At 41.5% G+C, this 13,564-nt stretch overlaps 1 protein-coding gene and 1 non-coding gene across 3 annotated transcripts in view; one reads left to right on the top strand and one right to left on the bottom strand.

Moving 5' to 3' along the window:
- Window positions 1-2,456: 2,456 nt before the first annotated feature.
- The window catches only part of VDAC1 (voltage dependent anion channel 1), a 28,512-nt gene continuing 17,404 nt past the window's right edge, over window positions 2,457-13,564 (bottom strand). For both annotated transcript variants that reach the window (XM_044227664.1, XM_044227655.1), the window contains exons 6-9: window positions 11,093-11,320; window positions 6,994-7,144; window positions 4,364-4,421; window positions 2,457-3,403 (exon numbers count right to left, since the gene is read on the bottom strand). In XM_044227664.1, coding sequence (XP_044083599.1) covers window positions 3,312-3,403; window positions 4,364-4,421; window positions 6,994-7,144; window positions 11,093-11,320 — 529 coding nt within the window. In that variant the 3' untranslated portion in view covers window positions 2,457-3,311. The remainder of the gene's footprint in view (window positions 3,404-4,363; window positions 4,422-6,993; window positions 7,145-11,092; window positions 11,321-13,564) is intronic.
- LOC122897657 lies at window positions 13,454-13,560 on the top strand. The gene has a single exon (XR_006382587.1). It is a non-coding gene; the product is annotated as a U6 spliceosomal RNA (small nuclear RNA).

Raw genomic sequence — 13,564 nt, 5'->3', positions numbered from 1 at the left:
ATTCCAGCTTCTGCTTGTTGGGAGCTTTAGACATTAGCCTTTTTCCCTAATAAACTTACCTTCAATCTTCTCTTCTTTGTCCACTTTCTTCCTTTTGTCCCCACACCAGAATGTTTAGGTTTTCTTACTGATGAAATACCATGAACTCGGGGAATTTTGCACAATATTCTGACATACTGCATACAACAGGCAGATATTTATGTAAGTGGGAAGGGAAATATACTCTCAATATTCACAGGGCCCTTTGTACATTTCAAAATACTAGTACTGTAACTGGCATCTGACTGGATGTACCCAATAACCATTTTGTGCCAAAATCTCTGGAGAAATTCACAAGTTCGTTTTGAAATAGATACAGAGCCTCACGAACCCGACCAATGAAGACAGTATGACAATACTGAGGCCAACAAGTTTTGGGAGACACAAAATGCTTAAGTAAATCTTGTTTGGCATTGCCACCTTCAAACATCCATTACACATACACACACATACACATATACACACACACATGCACACACATACACATACATATATATATATATTTGAATAGAAAATAAGTTCACATTTACTGAAGCCAGATAATATATACATAGTTTACTCTTCTACTTTGTGTTTGAAATTTACACATTGTCATTTTTTAAAATCTAAATTGCAGAATTCTAGGGCACCTTGGTGGCTCAGACAGTTAAGCATTTGCCTTTGGTTCAGCTCATGACCCCAGGGTCCTGGGATGGAACCCTGAGTTGGGTTCCTTGCCTGGTGGGGAGCCTGCTGCTCCCCCTGCTTGTGCTCTCTCATCTGTCAAGTAAATAAAATCTTTTAAAAAAATAAATAATACATGGGGCACCTGGGTGGCTCAGTTGGTTAAGTGTCTGGCTTCAGCTCAGGTGATGATCCCAGGGTCCTGGCATCAAGCCCCCCATTGGGGTCCCTGCTCACCAAGAAGCCTACTTCTCCTTCTCCCACTCCCCCTACTGTGTTCCCTCTCTCTCTCTGTCTGTCCCTGCCAAATAAATAAATAAAATCTTAAAAAAAAAAAAAATCCTTAAAAAAATATTCTTTTTAAATAAATAAGACATTATAGAATTCTAGAACAAACCCCAGTGATCCATGCCTTTGTATGATCTCCTGCCCTTGAATGTGGGAGGGACCTGTGAATATGATGGGATATCATTACTGTGATTAGGTTATTAAAGGGCACATGAGATTTTAAGAAGGGCAGATTTTCCTCAGAGGGCCTCACCTAATCAGGTGAGACTTTAGAAGGGTTGGGGCAGTTACAAAATGAGTTAAAGGGCGCCTGGGTGGCTCAGTCGGTTAAGCATCTGCCTTCAGCTCAGGTCATGATCTTGGGGTCCTGGGATCAAGTCCCATGTCAGGCTCCCTACTCAGCTGTTTCTCCCTCTGTCTCTCATGAATAAATAAAATCTTTTTAGAAAAAATGAGTTTAAGTCCTGGGGAATGCCACATACAGCATGGTGACTATAGTTAGTAATACTAGATTGTATATTTGAGAGTTGCTAAGAGAGTAGATCTTAGAAGCTCTTATCACAAGGGGAAATAATTATAACTGTGTGGTGACAGATATAACTAGATGTAGTGATTATTTTGCAATATATACAAATATTGAATCATGCTCTACACCTGAAACTAATGTGTTCTGTCAATTTTACCTCAATAAACAAAAAATAGGGGCACCTGGCTGGCTCAGTTGGACACTCAGTTAAGTATCCAACTCTCGATTGTGGCTGGGGTCATGATCTCAGGGTCATGCGATCCAGCCCTGTACTGGGCTCCGCACTGAGATTTTCTTCCCCCTGCATGTAGGCACACATGCACTCTCTCTCAAATAAGTAAATCTTAAAAAAAAAAAGAAAACATATATATATATATATATTTATATTTATATATTTATATTTATATATATATATATAAATTTTTAAAAGGGGTAAGGTGTGGCTAGTGCTCCTCCTAGAGATTTCAAGTGTGAGAGGGATTTGACAGTAAGGGAATTCTTCCATTCCAGCATTGAAGATGGGAGGGGACCATATGGCAAGGAAGGCACTGGCCTCTATTTGCTGAGAGGAACCCCCACTTGATGGCCAGCAAGGACATGAGGACCATTATCCTACAACCAAAAGGAGTTGAATTCTCTTAAAACCATGTGAGCCTGGAAGAGGACCCCAAGCTCCAGACAAGAACACAGTCTGACAGACATCCTAATTTCCACATCATGAGAATCTTAACAGAGAACCCAGTCACATCATGCTAGACTTCTGAACTACAGGCCTGGGAAATAAATGAGTGTTGTTTTAAGCAACTATTTGGCAAATTTGTTATGCAACAATAGAAAACTAAAAATCTCTCTCTCTCTCTCTCACACACACACACACAGTACAAACACAAATGCCAAATGCCCTGTTTACTTATACTTTTATTAATAAAGACAACAGAAGAATGAGGTTTCAATATTTTATTCAAGTTTTACTTTAAGTGATTTTAATTACAGCATTTGAAGGGGAGGATCTAATTCCACACAAAATGGAAGACTCTAAAATGTACCCATTAAACGGCTAAAAAATAAACTGAGTGGCGAGAATATAACAAGTCCAATTTCGATTCCGAGTGTTGTCACAATGCGATTACAGTCACAGAGACTCTTCCCAGCTCAGAGCTGGGACTCTTAGAAGCTATTTCATACTCTGGTGCAAGGGCAGAAAACCACAACATGAGAGGGAATTAAGTCCTGAATTATTGGCTTCATCACATCCAACTTTTCCACCCTCAAAATGGCACAAAAGAAACAGCTACCACACCCTGCAGACTACTTTTGGTGTAAAAGAGGTGATGGACTGGAGTGGAAACAGGTCAGGAAAATCTGTCTAAAAAAGTCTCTTTCAGATGAGTGTGTACATTACCACCCATGAGTCTCTCCTTCCTTCAGACAGGAAACCCAGTTCAATTCTCAAGAAGTCATAATTTCATTCATGTACTCAATACCAATGAACAAAGTGCCTACAAATTATCAGCTTCCATTTGCAGCCATTTCTAGATAAAAAAGAAACCTGAACTCTCTAGAGGGGGCCCCAAGCTCCTCCAAGTCTACAGCTCAAAGGACTTTTCTTGGAACTGGGTTTCTTCTGTACCTCTGAAAGGGTAACACCTTAAAGCTGAATCATCTTTCACCTGGAGGTCTAACATGATATTTAGCAATACTTGCATCCCAGACATACAACATTAAAAGGTACACTAAATTCTGAAGGTAGCTATGCTCAAAATAGTTTAAAATTAAACGATTGTACAGTATTCATTTATGCCTGAAATTCCAGTCCTAGACCAAGCTTGTGGCCGCCAGCATTGACATTCTTGCCATCCAGCAGAGCTGATAGCGTCAGTTTGATACCTGCAGGGGAACAGTCCCAGGGAGAGGGAAGAGGGAGGAGAGAACAGATAAGAAAAGTCAACACACAGAAGAAGGGTTAACATGCTAGGCATCTCAAAGCACACTGGCAAGACCCCAGTGAATTCAGAACCTGCTTCGACTGTGTGTGATCAGCAAAACAAAACCACGTGACCCATCAATGCCTCCTACTGATCACCACTGGACTAATTAATTGGTAGCCTGGAATGAGCTTATAAAATACTAATTATTATTCCACAGCCTACACAAACCCACTTTACGGAGTGCACTTTTCTTTGTCCTCTCATCAACCCCTGCTGCAATAATCTCTCCACCACTGGCACCAGGCAGCAAACTTCTTCAGCAAAAATGCCTTGGAATGAAACCTAACCATGAATCAGACTCCACCGTCACACACTCAGCCTGCACGCAAACACAGACACATGCATACAACTAACTGATGTTTTCCCTACAACAGCTTAATTCTGCCATCATGTACTCTTAGATTTCTAGAGCTCAAAGACCCAATTTGACCAAACTAACCCCAAGATGGTACCATCTCTGTAGCTCTCAGACACCAGAGAATGGTCTAGCCAACTGTGCAGAAGAAACCTGCGTAACAGTTATACAGTGAGGATGATTTATGGACTCGTTTTAAGAACCTACTGGAAATAAGTATCAAGCATTATAAACACACTGGAAAAACAGAGGGGAAAAAATAACCAAAAGTGTAATGTATGTTAGCCCTGGCCTTTTTCTCTCCTACTTACTACTTCTAGTCTCCAAATGTTTTATAATGACTCTATGTCCTTTTATAAACATTTCATTATAAAACTTTATATATACTCATCTATAATGTATAACACGGGTATTATATGAGTAGGAACATAAAGCAGCAAACCACCACCCCAATTTTTCTTTAAGAACTGATTTCACGAATTTATACAAGCAACACATACATACCTGGCTTTAGGGTCTGAGTGTATCCTAAACCTATCAGGCTGGAGTTGTTCACTTTAGCCTAGTCAAGGAAAAGATAAGACAGAGTGAAATTCTCAAGTACTTCTTGTTTCCATCTCCAAAATGAGTAAGAGCTCTGTAATCCACCAACCCTGGAATTCAGGATCAAATTCTTTTTCCTGACCACTTCATTTATGGGATTCATTACATTTAACATGAAATATATCAAATCTGAGAGCTAAGTCTCAGAAAAGAAACTCAAAGAGTCAACCCAACTGTCAATTAAAAGGAAATTATTATTTAAATTTGATTCCTTAAGGTATGGATGCCCATATATATACCCTAAATATAGACCTGTGCAGAGGTCTATATTTAATTTATAACAGGTAAAGACTTTCATTTGTGGCCAGAGAAATATAAGCCTTTCTTATATGGAAGACTTTTTCAAAATCTGTTAGGATAAGGGAAAACAGCAAATGTCAGATGGAGTATTGAGGCTCTTTTTTTTTAAAGGCATAACACTGTTAGAATTTTCCCTTCATGGGGGCACCTAAGTGGCTCAGTTGGTTAAGTGCCTGCCTTCAGCTCAGGTCATGATCCCAGGGTCCTGGGATTGAGCCTGGCATTAGGCTCCCTGCTCAGCTGGGAGCCTGCTTCTCCCTCTACCTCTGCCCGGGCTCATGCATGCTCCTCACTTTCTCTCACTCTCTTTCTTAAATATATAAAATATTAAAAAAAAAAAAAAAAAGAGTTTTCCCTTCATGAAAAAAGGAAGCAAAAATCATATTGACATGAAGAAGGTTTGGCAATGCCATGCCTGAATTTAAAATGAACATTAGAGGGGCGCCAGGGTAGCTCAGGGGGTTAAAGCCTCTGCCTTTGGCTCAAGTCATGATCCCAGGGTCCTGGGCCTGAGCCCCTCATCGGGCTCTCTGCTCCGCAGGGAGCCTGCTTCCCTTCCTCTCTCTCTGCCTCCCTCTCTACCTACTTGTGATCTCTGTCAAATAAATTAATAAAATCTTTAAAAAAAAAATAAAATAAAATGAACATTAGAGTAAAAGAATGTCTTAGCCAGTCACTTAAATTTCAGCACTTAGTGAATGCTGATTAATAATTAAGTTCAGGGGCACCTGGGTGCCTCAGTCAGTTAAGGGTCTGCCTTCAGCTCAAGTCATGGTCCAAGGGTCCCAGCACTGAGTCCAGCGTCGGGCTCCCTGATCATTGGGGGTTCTGCTTCTCCTCTCCTGTTTGTGCTCACTCTCTCTCAAATAAATAAATAAAATCTTTAAAAAAATAATTAAGTTGAATGAAGCAGTTGGGTCAATAATGATTTTGCCCTTGTTCTTCTGCCTGAGTTTTAGGGAAATCTGGGCCTCTCTTTGGCCTCTTTCTTGTGAAATATGAAGAGGTCAGGAGCAGAGTGATTTCAAGCCATGAGGACACCAAGTCCTGGAAAAAGCTGAGGCTGCCAATGTGCATGTTTTCCTGCTTGGCTGTTTTCTGATCTGACAACTCTCATGAGAAAGAACAAAGCAGCGGGAAGGAAGATCTTCCAGCAGACAGTGCCCTATCTGGCTCTTCCTTTTTGCTTATCCCATCTAATTATTAAGGCCCCTTTTCCTTTGTTTCTAAATGCTTGGAAAGGAGCCAGATTGTTGCCATTTCAGACTTCAAATGGCCTATTTGTAAATTATATAAAGACCATCCTGCAACACGAGATTTCCTCATTCCACCCCAAAAGAGATGCAGCTAGTAGTGCCCTGTGACAACAGAGATGAGTTCAACAGGATTTAATGCAAAAATCGTGCAACTCAAGGGGTCCATGAGCAAAGCTACTGAATCTGCATGATTAGATGTCAACTGCTAAATGCCAGGGCCTGGTTTCTTAATATCCAATACAGAAGTTAATATCCAATACAGGAGGCAAGAGAATGAGAAATGAGAAGGAAAATAAACATTTAAAACCTTCAGATTCATGGGGCGCCTGGGTAGCTCAGCGGGTTAAGCCTCTGCTTTCGGCTCAGGTCATGATCTCAGGGTCCTGGGATCAAGCCCCGCATGGGGCTCTCTGCTCAGCAGGGAGTCTCTCTCTTCCCATCTCTCTCTCTGCCTAGCTCTCTGCCTACTTTTGATCTCTCTCTCTCTCTCTCTCTCTGTCAAATAAATAAATAAAATCTTTTTAAAAAAAAAAAGAAAGAAAGAAAGAAAAAAAACCTTCAGATTCAAAGTAAACCCCTTTACAGTGTGCAGGAACAAGGGATGATTAGAGGAGGAGGCTCCCCAGCAAAACATCAAGTCCAGGCCCCAGCACATACCAAATGTCTGCCCCATTGGCCACTGACCTCTCTGAATTTCCCCGTTTGTGCACAGAGGGTTGGGATGATTATTTTTTTGTAAAGGCACTTACCTCAAATGGGTTGTGTGAGAATTAAATACAGTAACCCACATATAATGGGTCACACACAGTACCTGGCACCCACGGTCAGCACGATTACTATTAGCACTTTTTTCATTTCAAACTCTCTCCCAGCGAGAAAATCTCCAGCCCAAGCATGCAACCCCAGCAATCCAGAAGGCCTCCAACCCCACCATCATGTGGAGCCTGGGCAATGCATGATTCTACAGGAACTCACCGAGAAGCAGGCGTCAGGGTCGATCTGATATTTGGCTGCTATTCCAAAGCGAGTGTTACTATTTCCTGCAGTCCAGGCCAGATTGACAGCGGTCTCTAACTTCTTGTTCACCTTCTGATAAATGGAGCCACCAAACTCTGTCCCATCATTTCTGCAAACAAGCACAGCATAGATGCTAATCCACCCCCAAAGGCAGGCTGCAATTGGGCACAGCTGTCCAAGTCTAACAGAGGACAGGGGTGCTGTAAATGAACCAAAGTGATCACAAAACAGGTACCCACCCAATTAGGGAAAAGTCTGATAGGAATGGAACAGACACTGGAGTTGGGAGGGTTCAGAGGAAGGGAAAGGCTATGTGAACCATCACCAGAAACACCCCCAGGCAGGAATCTCTGGCTGCATGCAACTTGAAGCTGGCTTCCAAAATATTCTTTAAAGTAAAAGCAGTGGGGCGCTTGGGTGGCTAAGTTGTTGGGTATCTGCCTTTGGCTCAGGTCATGATCCCAGCCTCCTGGGATGGAGCCCTACATCAGGCTCCCTGCTCCACAGGAAGCCTGTTTCTCCCTCTCCTGCTTCTCCTGCTTGTATTCCCTCTCTCACTGTCTCTCTCTGTCAAATAAATAAATAAAACCTTAAAAATTTTTAAAAAATAAAAGCAGCAACAGGGCACCCGAGTGGCTCAGTCAGTTGAGCGTCCAACTCTTGATTTCAATTCAGGGCCTGATGTCAGGGTCATGGGATGGAGCCCCAAGTCGGGCTCCCCTGCTCAGTAGGGAGTCTGCTCGGGATTCTCTCCCTCTCCCCCTCCCTCTGTTCATACTTTCTATGAATGAATGAATGAATAAATGCAGCAACTAAGACCCTGCGATTCTTGGAGGGGGGAGTTAGTTTGTTTTTTTGCTGTTGCTACTGCTAATGTTACTACTTTTATATATGTGTCTATCATAACAATAGTAAGGAAAGTGAAGCAATGAGAAGAGAACTCAGTCAGAAATGGTAAGAAAGGCTGGGCCACTCTTATTTTTCAGAAGGCAGTTATAGCCCTTAGCACCCCAGCTACAGCCACTGCTTGCTGCAAAGACACAGTCAAAAGCAACCTGGTCCCTTGGGGGTACAGTGATGACAAAAGAGCTTCACCTGCAATTCAGACTGGTCCACCTGTGCGAAACTCTTGGTCCAAACTGCCAGTATTTGCAGTTCTGATGCAATGAAAAGGAGCTACTTGGTGCATTACAAAATGTCTCCTTCAAAAACAGAATGAAACCCAACTGGGACAAACTCCTTCCTCTCTTCCAAACACACGATACTGACTCCAGCTTCTGGAAATATCCCCTTCCACCTCTTCACATTCTTAACATGAAAAAGTTCCACTTCATCACTTTGGGTGTTTCAAGTAGAAATGTCACCGGAAACTGGTAAGGCACAGCCTATGTGCTGTGGAATTCAGCAAAGACCTTAGAACTCACTAATCCAAGGACAAATTCTTGCTGATTCACTGCTAACTCTGCTCCTCACCACTACACTCTCCCTGAAGCAGACGCTCATAAATACATTCTAAATGCTAAAGTTTTCCCTGAAATTCAATCATACAGATATTGTGCTTCCAGTAAGTACAGGTTTAGCCCAGGCAACCCAGGATTCCACAGGGAATCCTAAATTCTTCAGAAAATCCGAGGATGTTACAAAATAGCAGCTTGTCCTAGATAATAGATTTCTGAGGGATTTTAGTATAACTGAAATTGGAAGTTTTTCTTGGGTTCACATGTTTGTCCAAAAAAAACTGTCAGTTTTTTAAAAATATATTCTAAAACCGGCAACACTGCCTTCCTGTACTGAGCTCTCAAAACCATAAACAGAGGGAAGTCATTGTTCAAATTCAACTATATAAAGCACAAAGAATCTCTATTACACATCGGGGCCTCCACACGCACAAGGGCAACCCGGATTAGCTGTGTCAGCTGTTCCCACACCAGCTAAAAATAAATCATGTCCACTTATTTTAAAATCAGGTACATGAGGCTCAGGTATGTGGGGGAAACGCTAATAGCCATTGTTCTTCCTAGAACTGGTACCAATTTCCAATTCCAAACCAAGAAAGACTTTCCATTTCAGTCAAAACTCCAACTTAAAAAAAACCCTTCTGGGCGCCTGGGTGGCTCAGTGGGTTAAGCCGCTGCCTTCGGCTCAGGTCATGATCTCAGGGTCCTGGGATCGAGTCCCGCATCGGGCTCTCGGCTCAGCAGGGAGTCTGCTTCCTCCCCCCTCTCTCTCTCTCTCTCTGCCTGCCTCTCTGCCTACTTGTGATTTCTCTCTGTCAAATAAATAAATAAATAATCTTTAAAAAAATATAAAAAATAAAAAAATAAAAAAACCCTTCTATTACTTGCACTGTTTTTCCTGTGACACTTTTGTATGCTACCTTTTTTTGAATTTACATTTTTTTCTTTACTTTTTTTGGTGTACACTTCTATGGATTTTAACACATGTGCAATATTTGTGTGACCACCACTATAATCAGAATACTGAACAATTCCATCACCCCCAAATCTCATTCCACCCCCTTAGTAGTCACACACTCCCACTCCCAGCCAGGAAACACTGGACTGTCCTTCACTATGGTTTTCCTGTGATTTCCTAGTTTTAAAAAATTCAAAAATTATATTAATATCTGCTATATTATATTCTGTTATGTCAATTATATTAATTAAAATAGTGTTCCCTTATCTGCAGGAGGTATGTTCCAAGACCCCCAGGGGATGCCTGAAACCACAGACAGTAGCGAACCCGTGTATATACTATATGTTTTCTCCTATACATACATCTCTGAGACAAATTTAAATTTAAAATATAAATTAGACATGGTAAGAAATTAGCAACAATAACTTCTAATTTATTATTTTAATAAAATACAACTATTCTAACAATATACTGTAATAGAAGTTATATGAATGTGGCCTCTCAAAATATTATATCGTATACACCTTCTTCATACTGTTTTGTTTTTTGGGAGGGGGTTGCGGCAGAAGCAGAGAGAGAGAGAGAGAGAATCTTAAGCAGGCTCCACGCCGACATGGGGCTCAATCTCACAACCCTGAGATCATGACCCGAAATCAGAAGTCGGATGCTTAACCATCTGAGCCACCCAGGCAGCCCAGTATACAACCTTCTTGGGATGATGTGAAACGACAAATGCCTACATGATGGGATGAAGGTGAGGTGAGTGACACATCAGGCCACTACTGACCTTCTGACAACACATCAGAAGGAGATCATCTACTTCCAGACCGCGGCTGACTGTGGAACTGTCAACTGATATCGTGGAAAGTGAAAGGGCAGAAAAGGGGGAACTACTGGGTAAAAATTCTTCAAAAAAGTTTGTAAATGGAATTGTTATTAGATCTTTAAGAAGTCGCTGCTTTAGTGCCCTCTAGTGGGAAGAAAGAAAATTGGTAAAGTTGTCCCCCAGTTGTGCCGTAGGTTAGTTTCTCATGCCTAGGGGATTTGGGGCTGAAATGTGCATTTCCATTCATCTAAATCAGCAGCACTCCACTTTAACTCCCAAGGTTGATTACAAGGAGCTCACTAACCTAATCTGCACTTTTCTCTCCCCTTCATGTACTGTCTGGTAGGCAATAAACTTGTGCATGCTATGCCATGCGGAAAAGACACTATGCAACTGAGATCACCGTTCCCTAACCTGTCTCTCAGATCTGCATTTCATTTACCACAGCAACCTGACCTCAGGCATCACACAGAGAAAAAGACAGTGGCACCTTTCCCTGCCATTTTGCTACTAAAACTGAAAGGTGCTTAAATGTCCACAAAAGGACACTAGCAGGGAAAGGACTCTCCTCTGGATGGACATCATGCCACTGCTGTAACTGAGCAGTCATTCTGTGTGTACCAGTGACAACAATGATTATCTCTAGAACACAAAGAACCTAAGCCACTTCAGGAAATAGGCAGGTGGGAAACAGAAAAATATCAGCAGGCCATTTGGCTCATCTGCTTTCAACATACTCTCAAGTGATTAAAAATTGAGCTTGAAAAGCAATCTCCCTTCTGCACACACTCACACACCACACTCACATACACTTACACGTTAGTGTGGAGCTGGAACTCGTCAGTCTTGTAGCCAACCGCGAAGTTGCTCTGGGTCACTCGAGACTTCGCAGTCTCAAAATTCATCTGGTAGCCAGCCAGCCAGCCTTCATAGCCCAGCACCACAGCACCCCGGACTGAAGGACCGGCAATGTCGAAATCCACATCGCAGCCCAGGTTGATGTGCTCCCGCTTATACCCTGTCTTGATTTTTGCATTTTTTTTCCTGAAAGAAAAGAAATTGTATTAAGATCACAAGCTAACTCGCCTTGCAACAACCATACCAACAAGTACCAAAAAAGCATTGTTTTAAATCCCAGTTTACATACAGGGATAGGAGGCCAAGTGAGGGCCCAGTTCTCCCTTACACAGCCTCTAGGCCACATCGGCAGAATACTAGCTCTCTAACCAGAATCCAATGTGCAGAAATGCCCCAATAATGAAGTGAGAACAGAGGCTGGAAAAGCTTGGGGGAAAAGTGCTAAGTAATTTTCTTTTACTAAACTCTCCCTATGCTTAATGTAATGGCCTGCACAGGCATTTATTAGGGAAAATGCCACCGTGTAATTATGAAACAGATGTTTCTTTGCTATTCTCTAAGACTATGAAAAAGACATGGTGTATCTGTCATGAAGGCAGCTATCTAAACAGCCCCTTTTAAGGAGATGCTTGCTTTCTAACTTTGTAAGTAAAGAAAGTAACAAATACTAGATAGATCCCTTCTAAGTAAATATAACAGATAGCTTTTAATTCAGTATTCAAGAGATCCTAATAAGTATATTTCAGAGACCTGGATACTGACCTGCAACCTGAGGCCCTGCAGTCATGGGGGCTGGGAAGTCCTGCAAGACAGGACAAGTCTGTGGGTCTTGTCTGCTAATCCCAGATCTGCATGTATGACCAGATTGGTGCCTCCTGTGCTTACTACTCAGGAAAATAGGGAGACTCGTGTCACCTGCAAATATATTACCCTGCCTTTACCAAAGGTCAATGGGATACAAGACCACACCTATCAAATAAAATTTAGACTATTTTCTGTTATTCAGCTACAAAATGGACATCCTCCCACAGCAAGCTGCATTGTCTGCAGAGATCGGGATCTACACAGCCTTGCCCACCCCAATCTCATTCACACTGAGATTAAAACTTCATTCCCAGCACCCAGACTCTGGACTCTAAATACCAGCCTCTCCTAAAAGGCACCAGTGTCCCTTGGAGAAACAACAGACTACAAATCAGGACAGGGTGAACTTGAGGTATTTATCAAAGCTACCAAAGACTACTGTGGTTGGCGCACAATGCCTTCAGAGCTGGCCTGAAGAGACTCTTAACGGCTTCAAACATGTAACAATGAGCTCATCTTTAAGAATAACACCAGCAATGGATTGAAACATAACAAGTATGTATAAACCTATGCATTCATTCATAATGACACTTAAAACACACATAGCAGTCATCATCAGAGACTAGAAAACCAAAGTGTAACTTCAAAACAATAAATTAAAAAGGAAGCAAACATTTTCCCACCTTTCCTACCCTAACTCTATCTCAAGATAACCAATAGTTTATGAGAAGTTTCTTTTTATTGAAATATTCTAGCTACCACATGAAGAATGAATGATTAAAGTAGAATTATCACCAATTTGTAACCCCTAATGAATGAATTGTGAATAGCACCAACTTTAACATACAAAGAACAAACCACGCCTTCTATATCCAAGTCATGGAAGCATAGAGTACCACTTGTATTTTACCACCCCCACCAGGAATCTAAATGCAACAATCTAGAATCTAAATCTAGACTTACTGATTCACGGTAAACATGGGGGACAGAGGAACAAGTTAAATGGCACCACAGAGATGCAAACAGCAAAATTTAGTCTATACCTAATCTTACAGGACAAATGATCTAGTTTCAATGAATAAATTGCAGGGGAAGGTGAGGAGGAGAATCTAAAACTTAAAAAAGAGATTTAAGGAGCCACAGGAAGCAATATTTGCAATTTTGCATGGACAATTTTTGAGTCTGTAAAAAAGAAAAATGAAATCATGTAAATCTGATCAGGCTAGAGATTTAAAATTCAAGGAATTATGATTAATTTTTTACAATGCAATCATACTGTAGTTACACTTTTTTTAAAAGATTTTATTTATTTATTTGACAGACAGAGATCACAATTACGCAGAGAGGCAGGCAGAGAGAGAGGAAGGGAAGCAGGCTCTCTGCTGAGCAGAGAGCGTGATGCAGGGCTCGATCCCAGGACCCTGGGATCATGACCTGAGCCAAAGGCAGAGGCTTTAACCCACTGAGCCATCCAGGCGCCCTGTAGTTATACTTTTTAAAAAAAGGAATCATATCGTGCTTGCTTCAACAGCACATATACTAAGATTGAAATGATACAGAGAAGATGAGCATGGGCCCTGCACAAAGATGACATATAAATGCATGAAGCGTTCCATATCTAACTCT

The sequence above is a fragment of the Neovison vison genome, chromosome 1, assembly GCF_020171115.1.
Source record: "Neovison vison isolate M4711 chromosome 1, ASM_NN_V1, whole genome shotgun sequence".
Classification (NCBI taxonomy): Eukaryota; Metazoa; Chordata; class Mammalia; order Carnivora; family Mustelidae; genus Neogale; species Neogale vison.
The sequence above is the reverse complement of the archived record's forward strand: the minus strand, read 5'-3'. Positions and strand labels throughout refer to the sequence as shown.